Source organism: Stegostoma tigrinum, chromosome 29 (assembly GCF_030684315.1).
Source record: "Stegostoma tigrinum isolate sSteTig4 chromosome 29, sSteTig4.hap1, whole genome shotgun sequence".
Taxonomy (NCBI): Eukaryota; Metazoa; Chordata; class Chondrichthyes; order Orectolobiformes; family Stegostomatidae; genus Stegostoma; species Stegostoma tigrinum.
The window spans coordinates 5,656,248-5,678,045 of NC_081382.1; the positions used below are offsets into that span (position 1 = coordinate 5,656,248).

General features: G+C 41.9%; 1 protein-coding gene across 4 annotated transcripts in view; it reads left to right on the forward strand.

The window, feature by feature from the left end:
• fkbp15a (FKBP prolyl isomerase family member 15a) overlaps positions 1-21,798 on the forward strand; it is a 77,787-nt gene that overhangs the window by 38,067 nt on the left and 17,922 nt on the right. For 2 of the 4 annotated variants that reach the window (XM_059638227.1, XM_048559077.2), the window contains exons 17-23: positions 900-1,004; positions 1,723-1,817; positions 5,620-5,722; positions 12,689-12,860; positions 14,820-14,956; positions 15,211-15,366; positions 17,680-17,832. In XM_059638227.1, coding sequence (XP_059494210.1) covers positions 900-1,004; positions 1,723-1,817; positions 5,620-5,722; positions 12,689-12,860; positions 14,820-14,956; positions 15,211-15,366; positions 17,680-17,832 — 921 coding nt within the window. Of the gene's footprint in view, positions 1-899; positions 1,005-1,722; positions 1,818-5,619; positions 5,723-7,733; positions 7,767-12,688; positions 12,861-14,819; positions 14,957-15,210; positions 15,367-15,678; positions 15,748-17,679; positions 17,833-21,798 lie in introns of all 4 variants that reach the window. The other 2 variants (XM_048559073.2, XM_059638226.1) reach the window with 2 other exon arrangements.

Below are 21,798 nucleotides of genomic sequence, written 5' to 3' on the forward strand. Positions count from 1 at the left end.
TTGGACAAGCAGGCAGAAAGCTAGCCACCAGGATATATGAACATCAACTAGCCACAAAACGACATGACCCACTATCACTAGTCTGCTTACATACAGATGAGGAAGGACACCACTTTGATTGGGACAACACATCCATCCTAGGACAAGTCAAACAGAGACAAGCACAAGAATTCCTAGAAGCATGGCATTCCAACCGGAACTCCATCAACAAACACATTGATTTGGAGCTAGTCTACCACCCCCTGTGAAAAAGAACAGGAAATGACATCACCAATGCAGGAAATGACATCACCAACCCAAGGAAACCTAACCAGATAAATAGAAAGCGGGACATAACACCAGCGCTTCATCGGAGGCTCACTGATGATGTTACCTAGAACGGTGACAAAACGTCTGAAAACTAACCTTCCAGCTCAGCGAGCAAACTCACATCCAGGTTGGTTGATTCTCAATTCTGTCGCTATTCAAGCTAGCCTAGGTATTTTTCACATTTTCTGTAGAGTCATTGGATATTTTTCTTCTTTCCGAGCAGAGAGAAAGAGGTGATTTTCAGTTTCCTTGCAGGATGATGGATGTCTCTGATGTACTGTCTTAGCGGTCTGAAACTGCAATTGCAGCAAATTCGAAGGACCAATGCTTGGCAGTTTTTCCGTAACTCAGATTCCTGGTTCTACTGCCTTTATAAAATATCGCCCTCGCTCCTCCAAAAAATAACCTACACTTGTTTAGCTAAAGTGTACAATCCCACTTTACCATCAAGTTACAAAGCAACACTCCTGGTACTTTTATAGCGCAGTGTTTGTTCCTACCTTGTAGTCCAAAAGGGAAAATGCATGGACCTTTACACGTGCGTCACATTTTAGGAGAATATGTCTGATGTTTATCCTTCCATTTCACAGGTAGATGACTTACAGAAACATTTGAATGGACCCTCATTTCCTGGCATTTCATCAGTAACCATGGAAACCAGCATGATCATGCACAACATCCAGAGAATTATCCAGGTAAGCACTGTCACCATGCTCCTAAATGTTAGGTTTGTGGAGAAGATCCTATAGGGATCCTGATCTCTAAGCTACCTAGAATGGAACTGCAATTCATGAGAAGTTAGCTTTTTTTTGACAAGGGAAATCAGCATTTGGAAGTGATTGTTATCATCCTCTGTGACATCGTATTATTAGCATAATCTTGGCCTTGGCCATCCGTTGTGCATCTCCTTTCTACAATATTGCAGTAGCTTGTGTTTCAAATTAGAATTTTCATGCAGCGTTATTTGCACATGGTGTTCAACCTCCAAGCGATGTTGTCTATGATGGACCTTTGTGAATTTTATGCAGAGTTAATCTGTAGTAGCAGTGTCCTGGTGAGTATTTTCATAATCAGAATATTCTGAATATATTTATGAACACTTGCTCTCTATCCTGGTGTGTATATGTAATGGACACCAATGCTGGTGCTATTTTCCATTGCGTGCTACAAAGCACTTGTACAGTCACTGTGTTTAGACACTTAACATTTTATGAGAGCTCAATAACAGCTGTTTAATAGTCAGTGGCACGCCGTCCAAGTGAAATAGCATCTGCCATTATTTTCTGAAGTGTGTTATTAGCCAGCAATCGTTGTGCTTTGCATGTTTTGCATGTTGGCAGACAGTCATTCCCCAGTGAGTGTATGGTATTTCTATACACTTAAATTATGTTTTCTTTGTTTCTTCCTTTGCAGGAGAATGAGAGGCTGAAGCAGGAAGTGTTTGACAAAAGCAGTCGAATCGAAGAACAGAATGGGAAGATCAGTGACCTGATCCAGAGAAACCAAAGGTACAGCGATAGGAGCATGACTGCTTGGATTCTGGTGACCTGAGAGAAGTAAAAGGAATGACTGGCATCCAAAATCTCTTGCTGTTTCAAATGAGTGTTTTTATCTTAAATCAGTTTAGTTGAAATTTCTGTTCCCATCTCGCAACAGAGAAAGTTGTCCGTGTAGCTTTGAGCATTTTTCTGGCCAGTTCTCAGGGCCAGGGTGCATTCCAACAAATAGATGTAGCAATGGAGTTGGTTTTTGTAAAGTGAGTGAAGTGGGTGAGGATATGAGGGGGCTGGGAGAGAAGTTGAGATGCAAACATGGCTGTGATGGATAGGAAGAGGGGAACTCAGGCCTAAAAGGTTAGGTGCTGAGTGGGACATGGGTGAGAAACAGGAGGATAGGGACATTTAGCAAAGAAATAGGCTGAAGAGCTGAGCAAGGGTCCTGGAGTGGGATGAGGGTGTTGGATGACGGATGGCGTGAGAGGAAAGAGGAGGCAATGACGAGCAGAAGGGATGATTGGGCCAGGTCAGTGGAATAGGAAAGAGCAGTTTATGTGGGAGGGACGGATAGAGTTGGCTAGTGCTGTGTGGTGCTGGGCTAAAGCAGGCTGCCAGGTGATGTGATATGGTAATGATGGACAAGGGAGCTAGGAGAGAGAGATACGGTGCTGGGTTGGAATGCCAGAGGACAACAGAGTGGGTGAGGGGGCCAGTTATTGGTTTGGGCAGGGCAGATAGGAAGTTGGATTGAACCAAAGAAGGGAGGTGAGGGGCTGGAAGATGGTCGGTTGGTGGAGGGGGTTTACAGGGTAGAGTCCCAGGATAAAGGGTAGTGTGAATTGGGTGTCGAGCGTGGGGTTTTCAGGCGGTTGAGGATGGGGATCATTTTAACTGATTCGGAGGGCACTTTTTACTTCGGCTGGAGCCAATTCTAATCTAACTTAGAATTTGTGTTGATGCAGCCATGCTAGTGAGTTAGTGACCTTGCTTGTTAACGATTGACTTGATTGCTTTCTTTAGGCAGTAAGGAATAATGAGCCCTTCAGTCCTCGGCTTACTTGATGAAATATTATTGATAAAGTATGCTCATCGACCTAACTCCTGTGCAGAATATATAAACATGCCTGAGAAGAACTGTTCCATGTGTTACAGAACCATATCAGTTATTGTGGGCTTCCAGGGCACTTTAAAACAAATCTATAAAGTGATTCTCAGCCAATGAAAACCCAGTTGTAATGTTTTGCTCTCAGTTCCCAAATGTACACATGTCTCTATCATGTGATTGGGATGAATTTAATGCCAGTGGTCTAATTTTTATCAATGTGGCTCTCTAGTCTGGATAGACATGATGCATGTTTTCTTTTAGCCACCATTTGATTAAGGTTGAGATATTCAGTAGTGTCTTTCAAAAGGGCAGTGGGCAAATGTATGAAGTTATAAAGTTATACATAGTGCTGGAATGGGACTGTTGGAATGGCTGCTTGAAAGAGCCGAATCAAACTTAGAGTTGTATCAGGTCGCTTGTCTAAGCGTGATCGAAGGGTAAATTGGTAACCAACCTTTTCTATATTTCGTGAACGAACATGATTGATCGATTCTCCATGTAGAGTGGCACTCAGTTTCTGAATGTGTAAGCTTTCAGTTCACTTACACTGCTTAAAGGCTTTTTTTCAGCCAATGAACAAGAATTTGTAATGTCCAGAGCCTGCTCCAGCATTCAGTGCAATCATGGCATTAGTTCCACTTTCTTGAAGCTCCCCGTGTCGCTAGGTGACCAAAAATCTATCCATCTTTGCTATATTTAACAATGGAGCATTTACAGTCAGCTGGGCTAAAGAATTCAGTGATTCACAAGCCATTGGGTGAAGAAGTTTTTTCTCTTCTTAGTTCTTAATGATTGACCTCTGACCCTTACTGTGCCCCTTTCTATATTCAGTACAACCTCTGTGATTACCCAACTCAGCCCCTTCATAATTTTAAATGCTAAATAAGATAACCTGTGACTATTCTAAAATCTATAGCCCAATTTGCTCAATTTTTCATATAATGGCCACTTTCTCATCTCAGGAACCAATCTAAGGAAGATTGACTGTACTGCCTCTAATGCAAACATATCAATCCTTAATATAGGACCATATTGTGCACCTATATCGTGTGATCTCCTCAAAGCCCTTTAGAATTGTCGCAAAGTTTCCTTATTTTTATACTCCACTCATCTTGCAATAAAGGTCAACATGCCTGATAGGTTGATGGATAGAGTTTCAAATGTAGCCTTGATAAATACTTGAAGGAGGTGAAATTGCACTTTGCATTGGAATAGGACTGGTTGAATTGCTCTGAAGTGAGTCAGGGACTCAACAGTCCTTCTGTACTATCTTCAAACCAATTTCTAATTTTATTTTGATTCCTAGCAAAGATGAACTTTTTCAGTAGGCATGCTTAATCGTCTAGGCTAGAGGCCTGATGGCTTGTCTTTGTACCTAGTCATCTTGTGTTTGACTTCAGAACTTGAGTTGACAGTTTGACTCATTCAATCCTTTTTCGTTGGTCATACTGTTCTTTATCTTCCCCTTCTTTTCTGTCCTTTGCTATCCAAGAAATGATGCACTTTCATTTCAAATGCTTTGACTTGTTCTCCATCTATGATGTTGTGGGCCATTGCATTTGAAAGTTTTTTTTTGTGAAGTCAACCCTCAATTCCTTGACTGAAAACTGGAGCTGAGAGACACTGATGAATGCTGTATCTCCACCATGGGACCAAAAGGGGGAGACAAGCAGTGACTGTCGTCATTGGAAGCAAAGTCCATCTTCCATCTTCCCATGAAGATTTAGATTGGGTAAATTGAACTTAGTCTGTTTTGTGATAGAATGCCACCTGCCTGCTTAATAGGACTAGGCCGGTGGATCCCTTTTGGTTAACAAAGTACGGAGCTGGATGAACACAGCAGGCCAAGCAGCATCTCAGGAGGTGCCTAGAGGCTCTAGGCCCGAAACGTCAGCTTTTGTGCTCCTGAGATGCTGCTTGGCCTGCTGTGTTTATCCAGCTCCACACGTTGTTATCTTGGATTCTCCAGCATCTGCAGTTCCCATTATCTCTGATCCCTTTTGGTTGTTCTGTCATTGTAGTAGATTCTGCTGATCTATACTCTCACTCTCATTTCCTGCCTTTGCTCTATCCCTTTCTGACGTTATTGAACAAAAAGCAGTGAATTCATTCTAGGATTTTCCAATTTCTTTAGCCACAGCAGCTTTTTGGGGAAGAGTTCCAGAAATCAGTGCTCTTCTGTGGTGGTCCTGTGCCTCCTAGCTTCACTTCCAATTGGCTTAACAAGGTCGTGCTCAAACGTGGATTCCTCCATCTTGGCAAAAGTCTCTTTGTAACTTTCCTTTCCATTTATCTTTTGAAAAGATGGATTTGATCTCTTTGCATTCTAAATATAAGAGGATGCAAGCTTGCGCAAACTGCCCTCAATATTTGTAAGTTCAAGATCATCTGAACAATTCTTTTTACCCTGTTCAAAGCGGGTAGACCACCAAAACTGAACACTACTCTGTATGGGGCCTGATCTCTCCAGTTTTTTAACGTAGTTTTTTTAGATGTTGGCACATCTGCAGAATTGTTGTCCAATTGTCATGACATCTGTTTGTTGCTAATTTTTGCATGCTAAAATTTCCTAGATTGTAACCAGCAGGTCACTTTGATAAATAAGGTCTGATTGACCAAAATTTTGACAAGCATAGTAATTCAAACTTTGCTCTGTTTTCCTTGTTAATGTTCACCCTCAATTTTTTTTTTTCTGTCGCTATTTTGCAGATATGTGGAACAGAGTAATTTGCTGATGGAACAGAGGAATGACTCTCTAATATCCTCAACAGAGAATAACCAGGCTCGCATCCTGCTTGCAGAGCAGGAGAAGGTCAGCTTTTTTGGGTAAAAGAGAAACCATGAGTCAGTTATACTGATGCTGTGGTGGATTTTCAGGGTAGGAGGAGTGGAGTGGAAGTGGACTGGATAAGACAGTGGTTTAGATCTCAGTTTGGGATAATCAATGCAACAGCTGATCACTGAATCAACCTGGCATATGGTCTGACCTGAGCAAATGTAGAAATTGCTGGACAAATGAAGCAGGTCTGGTAGCATCTGTGGAGAGTGAAAGAGTTTCAAATCCTGTGTGACTTCTACAGAACTGAGATTCTCCAGAATGTTTAGTTTGCAGATGCTGGCAATCTGAAACAGTTCATTTTGCTGTTATATGTTCGAGTTGTGTTGACGACATCCTGGTAATATCAGGCAGTTCATTCTGGTTGTGTGTGGACATCGCCTACAGCTCACAAAGCTATCCTTCAATTAGCATGAATAAAATCTGATTTAGAACAGGATGGTGAGTGTGATGTAAACTCTGTTGTGCTAATCTAAGAAAATAACTTGTGGTGCAACCTTGAAGTAAAGCAGAAAGACCTTTATTTTTAAATATAACTTGATGTGGCTAGGAGTGTTTGCTGAAGCTAGGAACCTGAAATGGAAAGCGTTGTATCTTTTGACATGATGGTAGAAATCACCGAAATAAAAATGTCCTTTAACTTGGGAGCTGGCAATGTTTTCACACTCCTGCATGCTGTTATTGAATGGTTACTTACTGTGTAGCTAGATTCTACCACAGTGACATGATTTTTTGAAAACTCCGTAAACTAAATGCCGGTGGCTTCTGAAGTATATCTCTGTCCTTTCCCAGATTGGGAAGCATCCATTCATGCTCACTCCACTTGGACCATTTCAGACATTGTCCAATGCTTTTTCTGAATTCCATTGCATGTAATTCCTTTGCAGATTTTGATTTATGAATGTATGTAAGTCACTGTGTTACTGTGACTGCTGAAGCTGATTCATCTTGGAAAGAAGCCACGTTGTGGCGGGCTGGTGGCTCAGTGGTTAGCACGGCTGCCTCACGGCACCAGGGACCTAGGTTTGATTCCACCCTCGGGTGCCTATCTGTGTGGAGTTTGTACACTCTCCCCGTGTCTGTGTGGGTTTCCTCCGGGTGCTGTAGTTTCTTCCCACGGGCCACAGATATGCAGGGTGAGTGGATTGGCCATGCTAAATTGCCCATCGTGTCCAGGGATGTTTAGGTTAGGTGGGTTAGACGTGGGAAATGCACAGGTAGGGGAATGGGTCTGGGTGAGTTTCCACTCTGTAGGGAATCTTTTGAAAAGTCTGACAATCTCCAACTGCTGTTGTGGTTTGGAATGGTTGAATAACACAAGGATAACTAACTTACTTGCGATAGGTACGGCCATCCTGCCTTCCTGTGAAGTTTTGTCTCCACGTGTAAATCTCTGACCTTTACTTTGGAGGAATTAAAACTTATTTTATCTCCTATCTTGTTGCATTTTTAATTACACTGCTGCCCACTACTTTGAAAGTCAGGTGGTGTTAAAACTGCAGAAAGCCTTGTATGCTTTGGAGTGTAAAGAGAAAACACATTAGAGAATGTCAAGACTGCATAAGTTAAGAGAATTCTCCATTTCAGTCACTGATCTAAAGATGCGAGTAGCAGGCATTGGCAGCTCTTTTTCATCACCCCTGAAAGGTACTGATGGACAGTAATGGATATTTAATGGGCCAGTAAAGCAAGAGGGTAGCCATCACAATTGCATTCAGTCCTGTCTTCCTCGGGCAATGCAAAAGGAATTTTGTATTAGCAAAGGGTCATAACTGCACATTCAGTTTGGGTATGGAGTTCTGTTCAGCATAGCATGCTGAATGCAAAGGAAGATGTGCCTTGTCTTTAGTGTTTTGAAATCTGCCAGTGATGTTTGAGGTATGAAAGGTGGAACTTTTTGGAGCCTTTTGCTGTCATGCAAGTCTTCGTGCTCTGTGCTGTTCTGTATGTGCGCTTCACTTACTGTCAGTCTACTTTCTCTTCCCAGCTTGCACTGCCAGTGGAGTTGGCAAGAGCTCAGGTGAGGGAGCCCATCTTGTGCTTTGTATATATGCTTGCGTCATTCCCCACCCTTTCTGGGTTAAGTTGGCCTTTTCGGTAAAGCTGGTCAGCTGGAACATGTGGCCTCCTTTCTCGCCTCTGCCGTTTATGCAAATAACAGTAAGATTCATCATTTGCCCGGTTTACTGTTTCTGAATTGTCTGATTTCAGCTTGCTTTCATGCTATCCATCCTTTAATTTTATCCCAGATCCTGCACCTTCTCAAACCAAGAGGATAAGCAAAGTTATGTGCCTGGTGCTGCTCTGCTTTTCACCTGCCTCCACCCATCAATGCTTCTCTTTTTTAGAGAAAGGAGCTCAAGCCAGCTTTGCAGGCACTGTTTGACTCTGATTACAGCCCTAGGATATTGGAGAAATTGAGAGGTTACAACTTAGTCTCCCAACACCCTAGTTGGATAATCCAGAATGCAAATGTCACTTAGCATTTTGCCAGCTCCCTAACACGCTAAACAATTTGTCAAAAGTGCATGAGAGGGGCTGTGGTGTATTGACTCTCTGACATCATGTCCAGTGAAGTGATTTGCCTTCACTGTGTGTCTCTTTGGGATTTGAATTATGTTTGAAGTTTTTCAAAAGAAATTGTGAACCAGGGCTTTGCTTCACCAGGTTGTTGTTCGGCACTATCAATATACAGTGTTCTCTATCTGTATGTGAAGACAGACCAATTAGTTATGCTTGCATTCTGGTGACAGTTTGTAAACTGTAAGAGTTCTTCAGATGCCTTTTGTTCTTGGCTTGTAACTTGTCCTGTTAAGATCAGATTGTTGGTGTATATCGTTTATTGTGCTTTCAGTTTTGACACTTGGAAATGCTTGAAGTGGTAAGTGTAGTGAACTTGCATTCAGAACTATGAAGAACCCCAGTATAACACCCAATGATGCTGGTTTTCTGAGCTGGTAGTAACTCACTACTTCTAAGACAACTTTCAAACCATGTACCAGTTTTCCACAAGAGCTAGGGATGGAGGAGGGGAGACTATGCCCAGAAACTTAGTTGTGTGCTGGTTTTTTTGTCTTTTCCTTACTTGCTGTGTGCACTTTTATACATTGCAATAATTTGATTTCAGAATTTGCTATATTACTGCATGCCAGCTGAACCAAAGTGATTCTGCTGTGCAATGTACTTTAACTGAAAAAATGTGAATTGCTTATATTTGGGTACTGTTGATGTATGTGGGTCAGATGTGATGCTCAGAAGTGGGCACACTATTTCAGTGGAGGCCGAACCAGTGTTTTGTGTGGGTGTTAATGTGGCTTTTGTCTTCTACTTGATTCCAGACCAGATTTTGGTAAGTTCCCAGAGGAGACCCACAATTTTTTTTTTAAATGTCTGGCTCGAAATCTCGGTTTATTTGCTAAAGTAGATGAAATTTCAAAATTCCAGTTACTCACTAAGAATGAATCCACTAGATTCCAGAGTTTTAAACAAACAATAGATTTTATTGTGCAGAAGTCAACAAATCAACAAAGGATGTTGTCATGATTGGAGGATTTGTGTTATAGGAAGAGACTAAATAGGCTGGAGCTTTTTTTCCCTGGAGCATTTGAGCATGAGGGATGACCTTTATAGAGGCTTATAAAATCATGAGCATGGATAGGGTGGATGGCTGAGGTCTTTTCCCCAAGGTAGGGGAGTCCAAAAGTAGAGGGTGTAGGATTAAGGTGAAGGGAGAAAGGTGCAAAATGGACCTGAGGAGCATCCTTTTCACGCAAAGGGTGGTGCATGTATGGAAGGAGCTGCCAGAGGAAATAGGGGAGGCTGGTACAATTACACCATTCAAAAGGCATCTGGATGGGTGCATGAATAAGAAGGGTTTAGAGAGATGTGGGTCACATACTGGCAAATGGTGCTGGATTGATTTAGGATAGCTGGTCAGCATGGACAAATTGGGCTGAAGTGTCTCTTTCCATGGTGTATAATTCTGATTTTATGACTCTATAAAGCCAATGGTCAGCACCACCTTTACCAGTTGGTGATTTGACTTCCGTTGTGATCTTCCACACCTCCCCTTTTTTAAAATTCATTCATGGGATGAGGGTGTCAACAACTAAGCCAGCATTTTTTGCCCTTCCCTAATTGCTCACGGGCAGTTAAGAGTCAGCCACATTGATGTGGGGCTGGAGTCGCGTGTAGGACAGGAGTTTCCTTCCCTAGACACAATCAACAATGGATATGTGCTCGTCATTAGACTTTTTGATTCCAAATTTCTTTTTAATATTGAATTCACTTTCCACTATCTGTCTTGGTGGGATTTAAACCCAGGACCCCAGAATGTTACTTCGGTCTCTGGATTAACAGTCCAGTGATAATATCTCTAGGCTGTTGCCTCCCCTTCTCCATGAACATAACCTCCGGAACAATTGGGTTGTACCCCTGCTTAGTCTCTTACACACTATCACAAGCCTTTTGGCAGTCCATTATCTGTCACATCAACCTGGCTGCCATCGTTTCTCTCTGCAACTCAACAAAATGGAATATTTTGCTGCTTGCTGGAACCACAGGGGTTTGTGAGGTTCAGGAGTTAGTGGGGAGCAGAGATCAAGTCTCTGTAAAGGGCAGGGGGAAGCAGTGAAACCCATCTGTGCGGGGTTTTGCAGGTTTTGAAGTGGTGTCTGTGGAGTGAGTTGGGGCTTGGGTTCAGGAGAGGGGCTGCTGAGTGAGGGAGGTAAGGAGGATTGAAGAGGGGCTACATTGAGGTTTTTATTGCCAAGGTGTCTGGAGAGCTATGCTGAAACCTTCATAAGAATATAAATAATTTTCCAGAGTACTCATAAACGTAAAAACCTGCTTTTAGAATGATGCAAGATATGTGATATGCAAACTTGTCCTGAATGTTTGTTTGTTTTCAATGTTGCATTATAATGTTTCTTTTTCTGGAGTCATGTGTTTTGAGACCGTTCAGTCATGTATTTGTTTGTGGGATGTGGGTGTCACTGGCAATGTTAGCATTTGCTAACTAGTCTTAGCTGGCATTTGAGAAGGCAGTAGTAGTTAGACCTCAGCTGGAGTACTATGTACGACTTTGGATGTGATATTGTAGTGAAGGTGTGATTTCATTGGAGAGAACACAGAAGCAATTTACACAAATGGTTCCAGGGATGAGAAACTGCAGTGATGAGAATAGATTGAAGAAGTTGGGACTGTTCTCCTTGGTGAGAAAGCCAAGAAAAGATTTGATAGAGGTTTTCAAAATCATGAGCAGGTGGGACAGATCAGATGGGGAGAAAATGATTCTGCTCGTAAAAGAAAACAGAACACGTGGGTATAGATTCAAAGTTACATGCAAGCTTCTCCACACAGTGAGCATTTGGAGTATGGAATCTCTCGTTTTGGCGATTAATCTTTGCCTGGCATGTATGTTACTTGTTCCTTGTCAGCCCAAGCCCAAATATTGTCCAGGTCTTGTTAGTCCTTCATCAAGCAGTTGTGCAGTTAAACATGATTTCCTCTCAACCAATCTATTCAGACTTTCCTTATGCTGTATTTGTCTGGGTAACAGTTAACTCTGCTGTTTCAAAAAGCTTTCCCCAGCACTCACAAGATGGAGAATAGTGGATGTTACACTCTTTCTGACATCAGCCCTATGCTCTGAGGACTGAAAGGTTATAGTCAGTGCTCCCATGATTTTCCACCTACTTTCCGGAGAATCCATGGATGCGTTCATCTAGTTCTGGTGACCTATTGATTTTAAGTACATATCCAGCCCACTTAACAATTTTTATTCTGTCCAGTGTTTCAACTACCTTATAATTCATTGTCACTGGGCAACATCATCTTGCTTAGTAAAGATAGATGCAGAGTTCTTATAAAAGCACCTGAGTTGAAAGCACTGCTTTAGCTAATGTCACATGCTGAATAAATGAAGGATACTACCTGCTTCAGCCTCAGGGACTGTACTCGGTTGAATTTGATCTATGTAGAGAGCTGACTGAGTTGATATACTGATGTTCACTCTGCTGCGTTGGTTTATTTGTGGATCAATGCAATATATGGTTGTGTGCATGTGGATTACTTCAGGACTTGAATGGCCTGTTATGCAGAGCAATCTTGGTTGATGTAGGGTGAAGTTTTCTTGTGGAATGCAACAATATATGTGTTGGACTACACACCAGCCAGAACCCAGGCTTGAAGGGCTGAAGATCCAAGTAGACCATTGAATGCCACTGCTTGCTGCTTATAACAGCAAATGCTGCAAATGTTGAGCAGATCAGGCAGCACTTGTGGAGAGAAGCAGAATTAACATTTCACGTCACCACAGTTACCTTTTTTGGCCTGATCTGCTTGACTTAAGTATTTCCAGCATCTGTAGTACCTTGTATTTAAGTTGGGTTGGAGAGAGAGAGAGAGAGGATTTTTGTGTGCAGATTTTAACTTCACTTTGTGCTTAACCATTGATTTCACATGATTTTTTTTTTGAAAACTGCCTGTTTTGAAAATCTGATATTTGGTGACTTAGTCAGAGGCTGAGATTCCTTGGAATGCAATGATCAGATAAACCACGTGGTGTCTGCTTCTGAGATAATAGGAACTGCAGATGCTGGAGAATCCAAGATGATAAAATGTGAGGCTGGATGAGCACAGCAGGCCAAGCAGCATCTCAGGAGCACAAAAGCTGACGTTTCGGGCCTAGACCCTTCATCAGATGAAGGGTCCAGGCCCGAAACGTCAGCTTTTGTGCTCCTGAGATGCTGCTTGGCCTGCTGTGCTCATCCAGCCTCACATTTTATTATCTTGGTGTCTGTTTCTGGTCTCGTTGTGACCAGCATGTTTTCTACCTAATGGTTTTTGTGCTTTTATCTGATTTGATGTGCTGTTGGCACTTCTTAGCAAAATGTCAAGACAGATTTAAAGATCCTGATTTATTTTCCCACCTTAACCTAGGTTAAAGTGACTGAAGAACTAGCAGTTGCTACCAGCCAGGTTGCCAAGTTGCAGCTAGAGCTCACATCCCACCAGAAGAAGGAGATGGAGTTACGGAGCCAGCTCGCGTCAGCATTGCAGGAGGCAGAGGGACAAAGGCTAAGGCTCAATAATGTGGAGGTCCAATTAACAGGTACAGATGATTCAGATCACCTTGCCGTGCGAATCCATCAGGAGGAACGAGATGTCTTTGCCTGTGGAAGTCTTTGAAAGTGACAGGGAAGCTATTTTTAAACATGTGATATCCTGGATTTCATCATTTCTGGCATAGAGGCCAAAAATAAGGCTAGACTTCATCAGTTACTGAGTAAGCCTCAGTAGCAAGAACATACAAACTGTGAAGTGGGTGCAAAAGAGATTTAACTGAACAGTATCAGTGTTAGGAACAGAAGTAGATTTTAACCCTTTGAGCCTGTTTTGCCTGATCTGTTTGTGTTGTAAATTCTACATTCTCATCTGCCCCCAACAACTTTTGATACTCCTACCAAGCAGGAATCTTTCCACCTCTATATAAATAAAAATGTAATAACCTGTCGTCACCACCTTCAAATGCAGTGTTTTCCAAAATGTCTCAATTCCATGAAAGAAAAGTTCCTCTCGTCTCTGGCCTGAGAGGATGAACTCTCATTTTAAACCATGTCCCCTCAAACTGACATACAGCAGAAGCCTCCTTTGCATGCCCACCTTGTCAAGACCACTTGTGATGAAGTGGTCAGCATGAAGAAACTGGTGCTTTTCTCCTTGAAAGATGTAAAAGTAATCATGGTAATTATTAAACATTTTCTAAGTGGATGGGTATAGAATTCCATTATTACCATGAAACAGACTTAAGATAATCAGAAGAATAAGGGGAGTGAACTTGTGTATAAATTCAGCTAAAGATTTGGATTCACCGCCTGGAATCAGTGCTTACTTTCAAAAGTGAATTTGAATGTAGATCTTTTTATCAACCTGTTCAGATGTTTTTGCACAATTCTGGAGTACGTGGAATTTAAACTCTGGTCTCCTGGCCCAGAGACAGGTACGCTACCACCATACTGCAAGAGCCCTCACACAGATCAGCTGTTTTCAGACATTTTGCAGGGCTGTGAGCAAGGGAATGTATCCAATTGAACTGCTGTTTCTAAGAGTTCCTGTCATTCTGTGTTGTATGATGGCAGTCTCGTAGCATAAGCGGATCTACAAACTTTCTATTCAGAGTCATACAGTACGGAAACACCCTTTGGTCCAACTAGTCCATGCTGACTGTCATCCCAAAATTAACTAGTCCCACCTGCCTTTTGTCTTATGGAATTTGGGTGCCTGGGATCCCTTGGGCAGATATCATATTTCTTTCATTGTCCTTATGCTTGTGAAGTTTGGGTGGTAGCAACATTGCTGGAATCAGAGAATTGTTGTGGTGCAGAGGAGGCCATTCAATTCATCATGGTTTGATATTAAATAAAAACTGAAAGAACTGTCGATGCTGTAAATCAGGAACAAAAAGAACAAAGCTGCTGGAAAAGCTCAGCGGGTCCAACTGCATCTGTGAAAGAAAACATTGTTAACGTTTCGGGTCGCCGGACCCAAAACATTAACTATTTTTTCCTTCACAGATGCTGCCAGACCTACGGAGCTTTTCCAGCAGCTTTGTTTTTTTTTTTTGCTTCGATGTGGTTTGACCTGGCTGTCCAAAAGAGCACTAAATTGGTGCCATTTTTCCTTCCCTTCTTTCCTGATAACACCCCATGTTTTTATTTAAATGGTCATCTAGTGTCCTCATGAATGCATTGGTAGAAACAACTAGGCCTAAACCATTACTTCATAACTATTGTCTCTGCGGTCAGCTTGCTGCACTGTAGGTGAAGCAGATTAGCACATCTCCAAGACACCACAGCAAAGGGTGGGGAATCCGACTGGAGTATTATTGATTCTCCTTAAGACTCTTATGATAGTAGACCGTGCTGCAGTTTAGTCCCGATGGAATATTTCTGGACGGACGGGGACGCTGTAGTAATCAACAACAATTGGTTATGCTTATGATACGCTTTCCCTGAGCAGCAGAGTCTGACATGTTCTGAAGGTTCGCTAGTAATGGGTTTGTGTGTCTCAGAGCTACAGGAAGTGTCGGAGCATGCTCGGACTCAGTGCAAGGCAGAGAAACAAAGCCGCAAGGTGCTTGAGGTGAAGGTTGCCGGTCTGGAGGAGGAGCTTATGGATCTGCGAGCTGAGAGAGAAAATCTGGAGAAGGTAGATGACATGGAGAAGACTTTAGCTGTGATTGCTATGTAATGCTTCCTTATTTCTGCCAGTTGTCTTTCTGGTGAGACAGTGCAGCATTCCAGTATGTCATGAGATGGTGAAATGCAACTTTGAATCCAAGCATTCCTTGTGACTCCCTCATCTGCCTGATGCAGACTGGGAGATGTGCTTCCCTCCTGGTAATGAGGTGGCTTTACCCCCTATTCTTTGTGTTAACTCTAACTTAACCTTTCTATGCTCAGAATTTAGCAGAAAGGAAGAGGAAGGCAGTAACAGAGCGGCAGCGGGCAGAGGAGGAGATGGATGAAATCCGGAAATCACATGAGGAAGAATTGGAAAAAGTGCGGTCGTTGCTGAAGAAAACCCGAACATCGACTGACCAGGCTGCAGCAGAGCAGGTAAAGGGATTGATATTGCAATAGACTGGTTTGTTCCTCTGTCAACTTCAGCCATTCATATCCATGTTTAATATTCCATGTAATAGTCTGGGCTCAATTCTTCTGGTTTTCTTGTCTGTAGTTTCTGATCTTGAATGGACTACATGGGAGGTTGAGCTGTCTGGATAATAGAATGGCACCTTGCTATGTAATTGTCTTGTTCTGGTCTGTTACAGAAGAGCAATGTGGAAGTTTAATCACACATTGCAATTCTGTTTGTTAAAAACACACATAGCTTTTATTTAAAAGTGACAGGTAATATGTTGTTCACAGCAACATCGGAAACTCAAGTGTACCACTGAGCCACACGAGAGATCAAATCAACCAAACTGGTATCAAGAGGTCAGTTTCAAAGAACCTTTTAATGGAGGAAAGAGATGCGGGCATGGGGGTTATTCTGAATTTGGGGCCTAGGCAACTAAAGATGCTACCCATAGTGGAGCGATTAAAATCGAGCATGCAAGTGCAGATAAGCAGAGGCCAGAATTGGAAGAGTGCAGATATTTTTGAGGGCGGTGGTACTGAAGGAGAAGGAGGGGCAGATGTGGGTAGGAGTGAAACCATTGAGGAATTTGAAAGCTAGGTTGAGAATTTTAAAATTAAAATATTGCTTGAAGGGGAGGTCAAAGAGTATCTGAGTGATCGGTGAAGCAAGTTAACTTCATTTACTTTCGGTCACCAAAACTCTGCTGCCTGCATTTAAACTTGAAGGGTAGATATCAGAGTGCACACATAAATAATAGTCAAGTTCAGAGTTAACTTAAAAAAAACAGAATGCTGGAAAAACTCAGCACGTCTGGCACAATAGTGGCAAGAGAAACATTTTGAACCTGTCTCTGTGTGTGTGTGTGTGTGTGTGTGTGTGTGTGTGTGTGTGTGTGCGCGCGCATGCGCGCGCTTTTAGATGGACACAGGGTCCATAACTACTTTGACTCATCCTGCAGCATTCAGGAAAGATAATTTAAAATTACTCAAAAAGGCCTCCGACTGAATTGAGAAATGCCCCTACCTTTGGCAAATTATGCCACCTGATAGTGTCATTACACAAAGGCAGCCTTGCTGGGAGCCATTTGTTCAGCATTACCTAGTTTATATGGTGCAGCAACCCTTGCTGAAAGATGTTTTAAGGAAGAAATTAAGTTTATAAATTAGTTGACCTGTTCTAGTTTGCACTAGTTCACAGTTGATAATATAACTTTTAAATTTTCCTAAATCCCATAAATTTCCTTTACATTCCACCCTAATACTAGCTCTATGATAACTTGCATTTGTTTCTACTACAACAGCAACTTGTATTTGTAGTAAAACATGCAAAGGCGCTTTGTGGGAGGGTTACCAAATAGATTTTGACCACCAAGTATATCGTGTGATGTTTGGACAAATTGAAGTTAGTGGTCGAGATGACCATCAAGCAGGATGCTTTTACTAGATATTATCAAACTACTTCAGTGCTTTTTGAGTTATACCCAATCAAGGCAAGTGGTGAGCATTCCGTCTCACTCGTGATTTTGTGCCATATAAGGGTGAATGTTTGTAAAATGGCTACAAAAGCCATTTTACAGACATTCACCCTTATATGGCACAAAATCAGGAGTGAGATGGAATTCTCACCACTTGCCTTGATTGGGTATAACTCAAAAAGCACTGAAGTAGACCACAGTATGTATACAGCTGGTCCAGTTCAGTTTCTCGTCAATGATAGTAGGAGACTTAGTCATGGTAGTACCATTAAGCGTCAAGGGACCAAACTGCGATTGACCTTCACGTGCAGCCATTTTCCTTTGTGTTCTCTCCCCGGGCTGTCACAAATCTGAACTATACAAAAGCTGTGGCCAGGTGGTTTTTCCAACCCAAAGCCAACAGGTTACGGCTTGTCTTCCAAATGTATTAAATCCAGCTTCTCAAAGTTGCATGAGTGAACACAACTCCACACAATTCCACTTCTAACATTTTCAATTTAAAGAAAGAGAACTGTTTTGTAATCTGCACCACAGGGTGGCTGAAATTCTAAATCTCAGTCTCTGCTCCAGGTAAAACATGTGACCCTTGTGTTACACAGTTATGTTTTTGACATAAATAAATTTCATGCAACTTCACAGGTATCTTGTGTGTAATTTTATAATGAATGTCATTGGGCATGTAATGCTGTGAGTATGTGCTTATTTGAATAACTTCATGTATGTCATTCATCACACTTCAAATTTAAATTTAAATTTGAGTACCTTTTTGAAATCACTTCCTTTTGTGCTTTTTTTAAAACCTTCCTCCGCCCAGCTGGCTGTGATGCAGGCAGAATTGGACTCTCAGTGGCAGGCCAAATGTGATCGGATGCTGGCATTGGCTAAAGAACAGCACAATCAGCAGTACCAAGAAGTCTGTGAACTACGGGATTCCCAGCAGCTTCAGATCTCCCAATTGGAGGCAAAGGTGGGTGTGGAGCCTTGGGTTCCCATGCAAGACACAGTGGTTTCGTTGTATGTAATGTGTATGTGTATGGTGGAGGGTTTGTCCATTGAACTGATGTAACTGATATAACACTGAGAATTTTGTTTTAGTTTTAATAGTTTCTTCAAAGCAGGAGGTGGTGGTTTCTTTGTCTTTTGTACCTGCCTCTATGCAATGTTTTGGATGTTTCCTCAAGTTGGCAGCCAAAGTTTGTTGCCTTTATCATGAAAGCACCTTGTAATTTCAGTAACTTCTTACCAATCCTTACTCCCCTGGAATCAGTGTGGATAGAAAGTGATGAGATCTTGCAGGCAAATTTTAGGAACTGAGAAGGAGACTAGTCAGCCAGACCGCCAAGCTGTAGTTTCTAGATTACTCCTGTTTCACACCAAGTGTTGAAATAGGATGGTGCAGATGAACGCAGAGCTGCAGAAGCATTGCAGAGTGGGAGCCTTAGACTTCCAGGCTCTGGAACTCCGTCTGGATGGTATGGGGCTCTATGACTTCCTCCTGGAGCCATTCTAGAACTGTAACCTGCAGAATGAGCAGGAGTATCTGTTTCACATTCTAGTTTGCTGCCCATGTAGATGTATTTCTTTTGTGTTCTCCTTCCTTCTCACTCCACACAAGGATTTCTTTCCTGTTGCCATTACCAAGGCCACAGAACAGTTCCTGAGATAGTAGCAAGCTATCATCAAGAAAGTTAGAAAAAGCTTTCCTTTCTTTACAGTCATCCTTCATTTTCTAAATTCCTAGATATGCAGTTGTCATTATTTATTAGTTTGAGCCACACAAATACTGATCGTGACTCCAAAAGAGAGAATTTAGGCATTTCCTCTTGATGTTCACTGCTCTGTCATTGAACCCAACATCATTAACATTGAGGTTATGTTAACTATAAGCTGAGCTGCATCAGGCAGACTACAAAACCAGATTAGAAGACAAGAATTCTGAGGTAAGTAATTCACCACTTAATTCCCCTGACGCCTGTTTCCTATCACAAAGGCGTAAGACAGTAAGAAAGAATGCTTTCCATTGGGCTGGCTGATTGCAGTTCCAACAACATTTAATACTCAACATCAAGGCAAAAACAGCCTTTCATAAAAAGTTCAGAACAACAGCAAATTAAGTGAAAGACATGAAATGTTGTAAAAATTCACGGTGACGCAGAAGATTTGGAATTTTTTTAGAAACTAGTGAAGTATGATGGGAAAATGGGCGAAGTTCAAATATGAAAGAAGATCAGCAGGAGCTATGAAAACAGACTGTAAAAACCTTTTAAGTACATGTTAAATAGAGCAGCAAACGTTTGTGTTGATACAGTAGCATGAATAGAGAATTAGCTACAAAAAGTCAGGACAAGTGGGTTATTTTCAGCCTGGCAAACTAACCAATGTAAATCACTACCCAGGGATCATTGTTGGGACCTTCACTATTTACAACATACCTTCATGATTTGGATGAAGGGGCAAATTGTATTGTAGCCAGAGAACTGCTAATATAAAGATAGTTTTGAAGCTGGGTGTGTGGAGCATACCGAAAGTCTCCAAAGGGATATGGATAGGTTATTGTGAGTAGGGTAAAATTTGGTAGACAAAATTTAATGAGAGAGGAGATTTTCTATTTTGGCAGGAAGAAGTGCTGAATTTTTTTAGAACATAAACTGCAGAGTGTCCCTTGCATGAAGCTCAAAACAAAAGGTATGCAGATACAGTATGTAATTAGGAAAACCTGAACAATGACCTTTATTAACAGTGGAATACTCGCTGTAGTGTGCAGGTTATTAGTGGTAGCAGCTAACGTACTGTGGATAGTATTGGTCCCCTTGGTAAGGAGGAATGTATTTCCATTGATAGCAGTTCAGTGAAGGTTCACCAAGGCTAATTCCTCATGATGGTTTGATGTATCAACAAAAATTGTGTTGATCGACCGTTTAGAAGATGAAATTCAAAGGAAGCTTGATAGAATAGATGCTGAGGGTATTTCTTTTCATGGTGAAATCTAAAACTGGCTTAAAATAAGGGGTTGCTTGCCATGAAGATGGAGATGAGTTTCTTTCTTGGGGTCATTTATCTTAGGAATATTCTTCAACAGCAATAGAGGCTGGGTCACGAATATACTTTAGGCTGGGTGTTGATTTAGTAAGTGCTTTTGAAGGTTAAGAGGTCAGCAGGGAAACAGGAAGGTGGAATGATGACTACCGTCCGATCAGTTCCTTATTAGCGCAAGCTTGATGGGTTGAAAGGCCTACTGTGATCTATAAGCTTGCTTCCTGAATTGTTCATTCACTCTTCTGCTCATTCACTCTTCTCATTCAGTGGAGTGCACCACTAACAAGATGCACAGCAGCAACTCATCAACTCCGACAGTGAATGCCACCTTCCAAGTCTGCAACTTTATCAGTTGAATGGGCAAGGGTAGGCAATGCATGGAAAATCTACCAGCTAAGCTATAAGCTCCTGAATTGACTCTGCATTCAGACTTCTTCACTGTCACCCAGTCAAAATCTTGGAGTTCCTTCCTTAACAGCAACAAGTATATTTACACTGTCAACTTCAATAAGAAGATTCGAGGTAATTTAAGATGGAGGATCGGAAAAATGTTGTGGCTGTAAGAGCTGCTTTTTTGTGGTATTTTAAGTAGTGGAGTTGATTTCTTTGCATTTAAGGAGCAGTAATTACGGTTTTATAAGTTATAAAATAGTTAACGTTTTGGGTCTGGTGAGCCTTCCTCAGAACGGATGATGGCTGGGAAAGTGTCAGTTTATATGCAGAAAATAGGGAGGTGGGTGGGGTAAGGAGTAAACAATAGGATAGAGCCCAAAGAAAGAGAAAGACAGTTGGACAGAGACAAAGGAGTTGCTAACGATCTGGGTGGGAGGGTGACCTACTAACAACTATTCCCCCTCCCAGACTGATCGTTAGCAACTCCTTTGTCTGTCCAACTGTCTTTCTCTTTCTTTGGGCTCGATCTTATTGTTTACTCCCTACCCCACCCACCTCCCTATTTTCTGCATATACAGTGACGTCTTCCCAGCCACCATCCGTTCTGAGGAAGGGGCACCGGACCTGAACTGTTAACTCTGTCTCCTTCACAGATGCTGCCAGACCTGCTGAGCTTTTCCAGGAATTTTGTTTTTGTTCCTGATTTACAGCATCTGTAGTTCTTTTGGTTTTTATTAAGAAAGAAACATACAGTACTGTTTGATCCAGTAGTGAACCTTCACAGTTACTGTCTCTGCTAATGGATTTCAAGTAGCTCCAGACATCAGTGTGCCTCTGAGGAAAGTAAATAAACAGCAAAGTTCATGCTGACTTTAGAGAGCAGGGGAGCAGCTAAGTGACACTTTTTTCTGTAGATCTACAATAGTGAGTAAAGTGAGTCCTTTTTTGTTTTTTGAGATCTTTTTATTAAATTTATGAAAATATAAAACAGGCACTAAGTTAGCCTGGAGCAGTGTTTTCAGTAAGACTGCCATTTTCTGGATGAGTAGTTTAAGGGCAAAAATGGCCATTAGTAGAGTGATGTGCTCTTGCTGTTGGACGTGGAAGATTAGGAAGCGTTTCCATGTTATTGATTGAAGTTGTTGACTTGTTCGCTGAACTGGTAGGTTGGCTTGCAGACATTTTGTCACCATACTAGGTATCATCAACGTGCCTCCAATGAAGCATTGTTGGTCTCTCCTTGTCATTTGCGTGGTCTGGTCTGATGTCCACAGACCTCCAGGAAAGGTAGGAGAAGGAGGCAGATGGTGCAGCAGTCTCCTGTGGCTGTCCCCATCTTAAACAAGTATGCTGATTTAGAAAACGCATGGGGTGGTGGACTTTGAGGGGAATGTAGCACTGACAACCAGTTTTCTGGTATGGAGACCGGCTCAAATGTTATGAGTTGGGGTGGGGCTGGTGCAGGGGTTGCAGGGCGATTAATGAGAAAAGAGATCAGTCTGAA